The 13292-nt window shown below is 39.3% G+C and overlaps 1 protein-coding gene across 1 annotated transcript in view; it reads left to right on the top strand.

Annotated features, from left to right (window-relative positions):
* The window catches only part of PPA1 (inorganic pyrophosphatase 1), a 29729-nt gene extending 17337 nt beyond the window's left edge, over window positions 1–12392 (top strand). Inside the window, exons 5-11 of the mRNA XM_017873151.1 lie at window positions 39–125; window positions 1036–1162; window positions 5237–5364; window positions 5628–5713; window positions 8580–8649; window positions 10314–10356; window positions 12037–12392. Coding sequence (XP_017728640.1) covers window positions 39–125; window positions 1036–1162; window positions 5237–5364; window positions 5628–5713; window positions 8580–8649; window positions 10314–10356; window positions 12037–12068 — 573 coding nt within the window. The 3' untranslated portion in view covers window positions 12069–12392. The remainder of the gene's footprint in view (window positions 1–38; window positions 126–1035; window positions 1163–5236; window positions 5365–5627; window positions 5714–8579; window positions 8650–10313; window positions 10357–12036) is intronic.
* The last annotated feature ends 900 nt before the right edge of the window (window positions 12393–13292 follow it).

A 13292-nucleotide genomic window follows, 5' to 3' on the forward strand; every position in this document is an offset into this window, starting at 1 on the left:
GTATGGGAACGATATACATTAAGTATTATTTTTTTCAGACGTGGGAAGACCCAGGGCACAATGATAAACATACTGGCTGTTGTGGTGACAATGACCCAATTGATGTGTGTGAAATTGGAAGCAAGGTAATGAGATGTGACATTTTTTTCTTTAGTGTTGAGAGATTAATGAAGTATACCAAATTTCATACTTTAAAAAATACTGTGAATAAAATGGATGAATATTAGTGAAATAATGATGTCTCTTTGGTTTAAAGGCTTCTCTTGCATTTTAAGCATTTGTATATTATAATTTGTACATTTAAACCTAGTCTGGAAAAAAACATGTCTGTGTATGTATGATTGAACATATATCTGGAAAAACTGGACATGTTCTGCATTGCTTTAGAAGATGGATAATTAGTCAATAGGTGAAAGGTACCAGGAGGGAAATTCCCTCTCAATCCATGGCAAACCTTGCCTAACAATTTAGAATGATCAGTAAATTGACCCAAACCAAATAACCTCTTGAGTTGGAGATTCATGGTAGTAATTCCTCCATCAAGTAGGGTTGTTCTACGATTCTGATTATAGTTATTTCTTTATGTCTTTCTCAGGCTTAGAGAAATAGCAAACAACTAAAAACAAAGTTTTCATTTTGTTTTTTAAGTCATAAACTTTTTAAGTCATTGTATGACTTGCTTAACTCAATGACTTTTATAAAATAAAAGGTAAAGCATATTAAGATACATATTTGAGACTATGGAGGACTTATTCTTCAGTATAATCAATGATAGTGCAAAAAACATTGATTACCCTGAGCTATTGACTGGTTTCCCTATGACCTAGAAGAAAATAGGACCTATAAGTCCTGTTTTCAACTTTAATAGGACTGATGAAACATTTACGTACCTAGGTTTTTAACATTTGCTTAAAGGAACAGTCTCCAGGTAAATTCACAAGAACTTGGCCTCTTTCTTACTTCCTGTTAGCCAAGTAAAACTGTCTGCTAGAGTTTCATTCTGTAATGTTGTCCTGACTTTGGCTATTGACTTAGGTATGTGCAAGAGGTGAAATAATTGGCGTGAAAGTTCTAGGCATATTGGCTATGATTGATGAAGGGGAAACCGACTGGAAAGTCATTGCCATTAATGTGGATGATCCTGATGCAGCCAACTATAATGGTAAGAAAATTTGAAGAGTCTGAAGTCTTTCTAATTAATTCATAAACACCACCAAACTTAACCTGTAATGACAGAATTGTAAGCCCATGCCTTCAAACTATTAAAGGATGGAGGAACAAAGCACTGTTCAAGCATTATTTCTATGACTGTACTTGTAATTAACTAAGTACACTTTCTCCTTCATTCCAGAACAGAAAAAATCTGGTAAGTTCTTACTGTTTCTTTGTCCTTTCCTTCCCCACATACCAGCACTCAGTTGCTATGTTTGTTTATTTTAAAACATTTAATTGAGATATTCACATATCAAAGAGTCACCACGGTAAAATGTATAATTCAGTGGTTTTTAGTATATTCACTAAGTTGTACAACCATCACCACTCTCTAATTGCAGAACATTTCATCAGCCCAAAAGGAAATCCTGTATCCACGGGCACTCACTCTCTGTCCCGCTTCCCGCAGTCCCAAGTGACTGCGGATCTACTTTGTGCCTATGGATTTGCCTATGCTGTCATTTCATGTAAATGGCATCATATAGGTGGCCTCTGTGTCTGGTTTATTTCACTTAGTGAAATAAGTGTTTTCAGGGTTCATCCATATTGTAGCATGTATCAGCACTTCCTTCCCCCCCCTTTTTTTTTTTGGTGGTAAAATTTACATAACATAAAATTCACCATTTTAATGAAAGTGTACACTTCAGTGGCATTTCGTTCATTCACAAGGTTGTGCAGCCATCACCACTAGTTCAAGTCGTTCCCTATTCCCTCCTCCTCTCCAGGCCCTGGCAACCACTAATCTGCTTTTTGTCTTTATAGAGTTGCCTATTCTACCTATTCTAGGTATCTCATACATGGACTGGTACAATTTGTGGATTTTTTGTTGTTGTTGTTTCTGGTTTCTTTCACTTAGTATAATGTTTTCTAGGTTCATCCATATTGCATATTGTAGCATCTGTCAGTACTCCTTTTTATGGTTGAATATTATTCCATTGTGTGGATATACTACATTTTGTTTATCCATTCTTCAGTTGATGGACGTTTGGGTTGTTTTGACTGTGTAATGCTGCCATGAACATTCCTGTACAAGTTTTTGTGCGGACTTATGTTTTTATTCTTGGGTACATACATAGGAGTTGCCAAAGCTAGAACAATTTGAGCAAGAAAATAAAGTAGTATTTTAATATAACCTGGAACATAAAATAAATATCCATGAGTCTATACTGACATAAATAAATGATTGAATAAATAAACAAATGAGGAAGAATAGATAAATCTCAAAGCAGAAGAATTCCAAATAATTTATGTAGATACTCCATTCTCAAGGAGGTCCTTAATTGTGAGTTGTGCATGGTGACTTCCTTCCAATGAGTACAGTGTGGGTAAGGGACAGGAGAGAATGACTTTACAACACAGAAACTTGACAAACACTGCCTCAGCCAGGTGATGGAGGTCAATGTCAGCAGGGATAAGAGTCACCTTGAGAGCATGTTCCCTCAAAATGATGTGATGTACATTTGCATCTGTGTTAATTCGTTGAAGAAGGACTGGAAGAATGCCAATCCTTTAACGTTTCGTTTCAATTTTGAAAGGTGAGAGTGCATTCACACCATCTGTTAACTACTTGGTGGTACGGCTCTGTTCCGTAGGTCGGTGCCTGCATTTCCAATGTACTTCTTATACAAGAGAACTGGGCATGCTGTGGCCATGATTAGTGAAGCCAAGCCTGTCACTCTGTCAGCACTCATTTACTAAGGCATTATTTCCCTGCAGTTCAGGTTATTAGAACCCTGAAAACTTTCTTGGGGTGGCTGGTCCCATGGTGCAAGTAGTATGCAGCTTTCCCTAATGTCAACCTAAGGCAGTATCTATTGTCCATCCTGTAGCTTGCCCCTGTGCATCTCTTCCATTTGCTGTCCCTGAGTTGCATGCGTATAACAAAATGTTAAACTTCAGTGTTTTCCTGAGTTCTGTGAATCATTTTAGCAAATTAGGGAACTTAGGGAGAGGATTGTGAAAACCTCCAATTTATAGCTGATCAGTCAGAAGTACAGGAGGCATCTGAAGTGGCGCAGTCTTGTGAGACTGGGCCCCTAACCTTTGAGATCTGATGCTAACTCCAGGTAGATAGTGTCAGAATCACACTGAATTACTGAGCACCCAGTTGGTTTCTGAATAAATGGAGAATTGGTTTCTGGTATTGGAAAACATCAACATTTGCGTGCTGGATTTCTGAATTTCCAAAGTATTTCTGTATCAGGTGACACATTTTATGTAAATTATAAGTTCTTTGAAATTTACTAGTGCTTAAACATTGCCCAGTGCATTCTGTAAAGTTTCCGTACTTTTAGTGATACTATGATAATAGAATGCATGCTATTCTTTATGCAGATTATAAATTGGATTGAATTATAAATCGGCCGGGCGCAGTGGCTCACACCTGTAATCCTAGCACTTTGGGAGGCCGAGGCAGGTGGATCATGAGGTCAGGAGATCAAGACCATCCTGGCTAACACGGTGAAACCCCATCTCTACTAAAAATACAAAAAAACTAGCAAGGCATGGTGGTGGGCACCTGTAGTCCCAGTTACTCAGGAGGCTGAGGCAGGAGAATGGCGTAAACCCGGGAGGCGGAGCTTGCAGTGAGCCGAGATCCAGCCTGGGAGACAGAGTGAGACTCCATCTCAAAAAAATCAATAAATTGGATTGAAACAATGTTATCTTGTACAAATATAAATAAGCTTTTGTTGTTATCAAATGTATTTCTCTTCCTCATAATACGTTTCCTAACTGACTTTTTAGCATGTGTATCTCCATTTGCTTGCATTGTGCAGGAGTTTGTTATTTAAAGTGCAGTTTGATGACATTGAGGCTAGCCATTGTTGATGGCTATACAGAAACTTAAAAGTTTTTTAAGCAGTACACTTTTCTGTCAGCCAGAACTAAAGTATTGTTATATACAGTGCCTGTACTATCCAGCAAAGTCTAGTCACATTTAATACGTAACCCAACAATAGTTATCAATCTAATCTATTTTTCTTATCTTTTAGTACGTAATAGTGTTGTGATTCTCTGACATATAGCCTCTGCCTCTGGACCAGGGATAGTACCTCAAACCTGTAATCCCAGTGCTTTGGGAAGCCAAGGCAGGAGGATTGCTTGAGCCCAGGAGTTTGAGACCAACCTGGGTAACATGACAAGACCCCATCTCTACAAAAAATTTAAAAATTAGCTGGGCGTGTGCATGCTTATAGTCCCAGCTACTCAGGAGGCTGAGGTGAGAGGATCACCTGAGCTCTGGAGGTCAAGGATGCAGTGAGCCTTGTTCGGGCCACTGCATTTCAGCCTGGGTGACAGAGCGAGACCCTGTCTCCAAAAAAAAAAAAAGATAACCTCTGTCTTTTTCAGTATCTTGTACACTTCTCATAGGAATTATCTACATTTGCCAAACTGGTTGTTTCATTATGTAGCCACCAGCTGTTTGCCCTTACCTAACAGAGATTACTATTGTACTGATTGTTCTCTGTACTAAATGTCAGAGCTATTCGGAGACACTAGATGATTTCCTTTCAGTGTATGGCTTCTCTTCTCAACAAGGGGCTTCGCTCCAACATTATCTTGAACTTCCATGATAAGTCATTCCACAGCTCTTTCAAAATAAGTACTTGAAATTTTTGTTGAATGTGTAATTATTTGTGCATCTTGAAATCTGCTTATTCTCTTTCTTTTTTTAAAAAATCATCGTCAGGCCGGGCGCGGTGGCTCAAGCCTGTAATCCCAGCTCTTTGGGAGGCCGAGACGGGCGGATCACAAGGTCAGGAGATCGAGACCATCCTGGCTAACCCGGTGAAACCCCGTCTCTACTAAAAAATACAAAAAACTAGCCGGGCGAGGTGGTGGGCGCCTATAGTCCCAGCTACTCGGGAAGCTGAGGCAGGAGAATGGCATAAACCCGGGAGGCGGAGCTTGCAGTGAGCTGAGATCCGGCCACTGCACTTCAGTTTGGGCGACAGAGCGAGACTCCGTCTAAAAAAAAAAAAAAATCATTGTCACTGTCATCTTATGCTTCTTCTCTTCTTAGATATCAATGACGTCAAACGGCTGAAACCTGGCTACTTGGAAGCTACTGTGGACTGGTTTAGAAGGTATAAGGTTCCTGATGGAAAACCAGAAAACGAGTTTGCTTTTAATGCAGAATTTAAAGATAAGGTAATATGTCATTCAGAACTGTAGCTTTAGGCTCGTTTCTGTTGAGACTTATAATTGAACCATATTGTTACCATCACAAGATTCACAAAACAGAAGTCTGGGAATATAACACGGTCTTGGTGTTTATTCACTTTAATATTCTCTTCCATTTTTAGAACAAGGAAATTATTCAGAAGAGACAAATTATCAGGCTTTGGGGAAATGTTGATAATAGGAAAAGAATACCTTTTTATCACTGTAATGCAAATCTCTTCAAATTATAGGACTTTGCAGTTGATATTATTAAAAGCACTCATGACCATTGGAAAGCATTAGTGACTAAGAAAACGAATGGAAAAGGAATCAGTTGGTAAGTGTAAACTCTTTGCATGTTTAACACGTAAAGCAGACCAGCTTGCAGAAAAGGTTTTAATAATCATAAGACACTGTGCTGTTACTTTCACTTAGAAAAGAGATACAAGGCGGGGTGTGGTGGCTCACACCTGTCATTCCAGCACTTTGGGAAGCCAAGGTGGACGGATCACTTGAGCCCAGGAGTTGAAGACCAGCCTGGACAACATGGAGAACCCCTATCTCTACAACAAATACAAAAATCAGCTGGGCATGGTGGTACACACCTGTAGGCCCAGCTACATAGGAAGCTGAGTTAGGAGGATCACCTGAGCCTGGGGAGGTTGAAGCTGCAGCGAGCCTGATCGTACCACTGTACTCCAGCCTGGGCGACAGAGTGAGACTCGGTCTCAAAAAAAAAAAGAGAGAGAGTATGAGAAAACGCTAATGTACAAAAATAATTCTCCTAGAAATCTTCTATTCTGTGTCAAGATAATGTCCTATAAAATGAAAACACTGTCCTTCAAACAGAAGAAAAATGGAGAAGAGTTATATATATTTGTGTAAAATTGTACAATCCTAAGAGTTGGCATTTGGCTGGGTGCTATGGCTCATTCCTGTAATTACAGCACTTTAGGAGGCTGAGGCAGAAGGATCACTTGAACTCAGGAACTGGAGACTGGTGGGGGCAACATAGTGAGACCTCATCTCTACTAAAAATTTAAAAAACTAGCCAGGCCTGGTGGCACTTGCCTGTAGCAATGCTGAGGTGGAAATATCACTTGAGCCTTGGAGATCAAGGCTGCAGTGAGTTGTGATTGCCTCACTGCACTCCAGCTGGGGCAACTGAGCAAAAGAAAAAAAAAAAAAGGAAAAGATTTGGCTTTTAAGTTAACTTCTCTATTTTTTGGTATCTTAACGATTTCTATGAAAATGGTCTTAATGTATGTTAAATAACAGGTAAGCAAAGATGATTCATTTTTCATTTTGATGGAGTATTTCTTTTTTTGTTGTTGTTGTTTGAGACAGAGTCTTGATCTTGTTGCCCAGGCTGGTGTGCAGTGGCACTATCTCAGCTCACTGCCACCTCCACCTCCCGGATTCAAGCGTTTCTCCTGCCTCAGCCTCCCGAGTAGCTGGGATTACAGGTGCATGCCACCACGCCCGGCTAATTTTTGTATTTTTAGTAGAGACGGGGTTTTGCCATGTTAACCAGGCTGGTCTCGAACTCCTGACTTCGTGATCCACCCGCCTTGGCCTCCCAAAGTGGTGGGATTACAGGCGTGAGCCACCATACCCGGCCTTGATGGAATATTTCTAATTGGGCATGTATTATGTTAATACTATAATGATTAATATGTAGGAAAACTTGAACTATGGATAAACAAAAAAATGTATTTTTAAAATATGATCCATATTTTAGACTAAAGTGGGCTAAAAAAACAAAAAACAAATTAGGATTGTATTATATATACGGCTTGTCTTATGATTTTTAAAATTTAACACTATATAATAGGCATTTCCTCATGTCATTAAAACTATAATTTTTTTTTTAGAGACAGGGTCTCTCACCCGGGCTGAAGTGCGATGTTACTGTAATAGCTCACTGTAACCTCAAAGAAGTGATCCTTCTGTCTCAGCCTCCCAAGTAGCTGGGGACTACAGGCACAAATCACCACTCCTAGATGATTTTTAAATTTATTGTAGAGACAGTGTCTTGCTATGTTGTCCAGACTGATCTTGGCCTCCTGGCTTCAAGTGATCCTCTCACACCTCAGCCTCCAAAAGCGCTTAGACTACAGATGTGAGCCACCATGCCCAGTCTAGAAATATCATATTTTAATAATATAATATTCTATCTATGTATAATATGTTTTATGGATAAACCTTTTATTTTTTATTTTAAATCCCCTGCAAAGAAGGATAAACTATTTTAATCATTTCTTATTATTGGACATTTTAGTTACTTGCAATTTTCACTATTATTAATAGTGAAATAGTATATGGTAAACACCTTTGTAAATTACCGTTTCAGTCTTGGATTGGGTTCTTAGAGGTGGAATTTCTCTATCAAGACCTATGAGCTTTTTAAAAGGTTTTGGATACATTTTACAGAATTGTTTTTCAGAAAGATTGAACCAGGACTCCTGCCAGAAGTGTCTGTTTCAGATGTCTCACCAGCACTACAGGAACTGGGTTTTTTTTGTTTGTTTCATTAATTTTTCCAATTAAGAAAGATATGTTTCTCATTTTAATTCACATTTCTCAGCTATTTCAGTGAGAGTTACAAAGCATTCAATCTCAGTTTGTTTGCCTGCCTGCCTTCTCCTCTTCTCTTCTCTTCTCTTCTCTTCTCTTCTCTTCTCTTTTCTTTTTGTGACAAAGTCTTGCTCTGTCTCCAGGCTGGAGTGCAGTGGCACGATCTCGGCTCACTGCAACCTCTGCCTTCCAGATTCAAGCGATCCTCCTGTTTCAGCCTCCCAAGTAGCTGGGACTACAGGCACGCGCTACCACGCCCAGCTAATTTTTGTATTTTTAGTAGAGATGGGGTTTCACCATGTTGGCCAGGATGGTCTCAATCTCTTGACCTCGTGATCCGCCTGCCTTGGCCTCCCAAAGTGCTGGAATTACAGGCGTGAGCCACCGCGCCCGGCCCAATCTCAGTTTCTTAAATCCGAACTGGTTAAGATGGTTGAATAAAATTGATCACAAGAATAGCCATGCCTTGCCAAAATAAATAATTAGAATGTTAAATGTAGGTGAAAAAGCTTTTGACTAAACTAAACTTGAGTATCACCTGGTCAACCACTTTCAACTCAATTTTTAACTCTTAAGAGATAATTTTTGTTATTTTGTCTTATGACTACTTTTGTTTTATTTAATAGCATGAATACAACTGTGTCTGAGAGCCCCTTTAAGTGTGATCCTGATGCTGCCAGAGCCATTGTGGATGCTGTATGTAAAAGTTTCCTTAAAAAAAAGAAAAACCTGGTTGCTAAAAACTATGATGCTAAATGGGGAGAGGAAGTACTTGTTTCAACAAATACTTGAGTGCCTTTTGTATGCATATTACTGTGTGGAGTCTTGAAATTAGAAACCATAAACACATACATGTGGCCATTTGACTGAGGGAGAAGCTGAGGGAGTGATTCTAATCAATCATAAGTTGGACAGATAGCATGGTAGTAAAATTTGTAAAACTCAAAATGGTTCCAGAATGTACCAAGTAACCTGTGTGCCTGTGACCCATCATAAGCCATTTCCACAAAAGAACCAATGGGAATTTACTTACTTGGTTCTAGCAAGGACTGAGGAAGGTATCAAGTTTTAGGTGCCATTGCAGGAATGATTTGTAACCTGAGAAAGGCTTTCGTGTGAGGTAGTAAAAGCACCCGTCAAAGCAAGAATTTTGCTTTTGTACTATTTTTAATTATTTGATTTGGATTAACCAAAAGATTGAACGAGATCATCTTAAATTGTTTTCATTTATAATACTAAATAAGGAAAACAAAAGAAAATGAGGTCTGACTTTTTTATTGCCTTCTAAATGGGGTAGAAGAAGGAAAAAAGGACAATTTAATGATGAAACCAGTACATTTAGATTTATCTTTATTTATGTATGAATCCTGACAAAGTTGAGATAAATAAAAAAAATTGTAAGGGAAAAGCCAGTGGTTAGCTATCATAATTTTCAATGAGAACACTTTGCCCATATTTTATAAATATGTGGTGTGTATATAAAATTGTTATATATGCATAAATCAGTTTTTTCCTTTTTTTTTTTTTTTTTTTTTGAGACGGGATCCTCGCTCTGTCACCCAGGCATGGGAGTGCGAGTGGCGCGATCATCAGCTCACTGCAATAGCTCCGCCTCCCGGGTTCACGCCATTCTCCTGCCTCACCTCCCGAGTAGCTGGGACTACAGGCGCCCCGCCCCTCGCCCGCTAGTTTTTTGTATTGTTTAGTAGAGACGGGGTTTCACCATGTGTGCCAGGATGGTCTCGATCTCCTGACCTCAATGCATCCGCCCGTTCGGCCTCCCAAAGAGAGCTGGGATTACAGGCTTGAGCCACCGGCCGGCAGTCGTTTTTCTGTATTAAATTATTGCTCCATGTCAGTAAAGTCAAGGGCCTGAATTTTTTTTTTTTTTATGAGCAAGTCTCACTCCTGTCGGCGCCAGGCCTGGAGTGGGAGTGGGCGCAATCTCGGCTCACTGCAACCTCCGCCTCTCAGGTTCAAGCAGTTCTCTGCCTCAGCCTCCTGAGCAGCTGGGATTACAGGCGCCTGCCACCACGCCCAGATAATTTTATTTTTAGTAGAGACGGGGTTTCACCATGTTAACCAGGCTGGTCTTGAAATCCTGACCTTGTGATCCACCCACCTCGGCCTCCCAAAGTGCCGGGATCATGGGCATGAGCCACTGCACCATCCAAGAGGCTTGAATTTGTTAGCATCTCAGCAGTAGAGCAAACTTTCTATTATTCCTATATGTTACAAATTATGTTTAGATCCTAAAATTTGGGATAGTCTTCAGATTCTCTTAAATTTTTGTCAGTATATCTTTTTAGCTTTTTAAAAAATGAGATTAGATTAATAGATTTTAATATTTTATATTTTAGTTACCACCACCCTGTGAATCTGCTTGCACAGTACCGACAGATGGTAAGATTTCTATTCCAGTAAAATTTCATTAAAAATTACACAGATGTATGGAAAAATTGTGTTACTTTTATTTTTAGTTGACAAATGATAATTATATATACTTATGGCATACAGTGTGATGTTTTGATATATGTTTACAATGTGGAATGATTAAATCCAGCTAATTAAGAAATCGTTACCTCACATACTTAATCATTATTTGGTATGTGGTAAAAACATTTGAAATCTACTCTTAGCAATTTTGAAATAGACATTACAGTCACCATTCTGTGCAATAGATCACTAAAGCTTATTCCTTCTGTCTAACTAAAACTTGGTACCCTTTGACCATCGCCTGCCCTTTCCCCATCCTTCAGCTCCTGGCAACCACCATTCTACTCTCTACCTCTATGAATTCACCTTTTTTATATTCCACATATAAATGAGATCATGTGGTATTTGTCTTTCTGAACCTGGCTTGTTTTTTGACACAGAGTCACCCAGGCTGTCACTCTGTCACCCAGGCTGGAGTGCAGGGGCGTGATCACAGCTCACTGTACCCACAACCTCCCCAGGTTAAAGTGATTCTCTCATCTCAGCCTCCCAAATAGCTGGGACTGCAGACACGTGCCACCATACCTGTCTAATTTTTTTATATTTTGTAGAGATAGGGTTTCACCATGTTGCCCAAGCTGGTCTCAAACCAGGTCTCGAACCAGGCTGGTCTTGAACAGTAATCAGGCAGGGTTTCGCCATGTCACCCAGGCTAGCGATCCACCCACCTTGTCCTCCCAAAATGCTAGGATTATAGGCATGAGCCACTGCACCCAGCCACATACATATTTTCAACATACCACATACACAGGAAGAGAGGGAAGAGAATGAGAAATGTTTTTAGAATTCTGTAGTGTGCGTGGGAAGGAAGATGAGCTGCTACATATCACCTTTAGTGCCACACTGTATCATAGCGGTTTCCAAACCATGACCCACTGTGCCCCTCTGAGTTCCGTGGAGGTGCCTACTGGACGCTGGAGGGGACCCTGAGTGGGCTGATCTCCACATTCCCATCTAGCCACAGGCTGCTTCACCCAGAAAACAGTTGTCTCCTCCTTAGATGTCAGAATTCTCTGTAAGATTTTTCTGGTAAGAAAATGATTCTGCCACTTAAAAAAACCAAATTTGAAGGCTGGGTGTGATGGCTCACGCCTGTAATCCCATCACTTTGGGAGGCTGACGTGGGCAGATCACTTGAGCCCAGGAGTTCAAGACTAGCCTGGCCAACATGGAGAAACCCTGTCTCTACAAAAAAATCCAAAAATTAGCCAGATGTGGTGGCACACGTCTGTAATGCCAGCTGCTAGGGAGACTGAGGCACGGGAATTGCTTGAACCTAGAAGATGGAGGTTGCAGTAAGCCATGATTTCTGCTACTGCACTCCATTCTGGGCAAGAGAGTGAGACCCTGTCTCAAAAAAAAAAAAAAAGTTGGAAAATCACACTATACAATTAGCATGAAGTATAAGGAAGCCCAAAAGAAAACACCTGCATGTGCTGTAGAGAAATTTTGTATGTATGTCCATTCATTTTCAGGTAATTCATAGTAGCATTCATTAAAGCAAGTATATTAGTCTTTGTTATATGTTAGGTGTAATTTTGATTCTTAGCAGGAATTCTAATTTGTTTTTCTTTTCTCTGAATACAGTGGATAAGTGGTTCCATCACCAGAAAAACTAATGAGATTTCTCCGGAATACAAGCTGATACTGCTGCATCGTATTCATCTGGATGTATTAGATGTAAAAGTAGTAGCTTTTCAAAGCTTTAAATTTGTAGAACTCATCTAACTAAAGTAAATTCTGCTGTGACCAATCCAGTATACTCAGAATGTCATCCATCTAAAGCATTTTTCAAATCTCAACTAAGATAACTTTTAACACATGCTTAAATATCAAAGCAGTTGTCATTTGGAAGTCACTTGTGAATAGATGTGCAAGGGGAGCGCATATTGGATGTGTATGTTACCATATGTTAGGAAATAAAATTATTTTGCTGAAACTTGGTTTAGGATATTTTATTTTAATCTGAAGCCAACATTAAGTAGGTATGGGTACTTTTTGGTGTTTGTTTTCTGTTGATAATCTTATAATTCAAATGTATAATTATTAGACAAAAAAAGAAACCCCTTATATTTATAGTACTCTTGATACTATGCTCTAGTACCTAAGTCCTAGCATACCATTCTAAAGCAAAAGCTTTTAAATTTATATCACATTAGCAGAAAGCACAATGTTGCTCACCCTTTGAAGTTATATATTAATAGTTATTTTTTTACTTCTTTAGTCAACTCATTGAACCCTTAAGTCATTTACATTATATTCTAAGTTATCAGCTGAACAAACCAGAGTTTGAATGCCAGCCCGTCTTCTTACTAGCTCTGTAATCTGAAGTCAGTTACCAGCCACTCAACTTCAGTTCCCTCATCTGTGAAACAGACATTATTCATGTAATGGCATGTAGCATACATTCAGATTTTTTTTTTTTTGAGACGGGGTCTCACTCTGTCACCCAGGCTGGAGTGAATATAGATTCACATGTAGTTCTAAAAATAATTCAGAGATAATTCAAATAATTCTGTACACCTTATCCTGTTTCCCCTAAAAGTAACATTTTGTAGAACTATAGTATAACAACCAGGACATTGACTTTGATATAATCTACCAGTCATATTCAAACTTCCTAGTTTCACTTGTATTAATGAATATTTCTATGATGTATTCTATATAATTTATAATTCTATCGTTTAATCACCTATGTAAGCTTATGTGTCCTATAAGATACTGAACAGTTTCGACACCACAAGATCTCTTGTGTTGCCCTTTTATAACCACACCCACCTCCCTCCTGTCTTCCCCACACCACCATCCTTAACCCCTGGCAACCACTAATCTGTCCTCCATTT

This window comes from Rhinopithecus bieti, unplaced genomic scaffold (genome assembly GCF_001698545.2).
Source record: "Rhinopithecus bieti isolate Rb0 unplaced genomic scaffold, ASM169854v2 scaffold_6907, whole genome shotgun sequence".
NCBI classification, from domain to species: domain Eukaryota; kingdom Metazoa; phylum Chordata; class Mammalia; order Primates; family Cercopithecidae; genus Rhinopithecus; species Rhinopithecus bieti.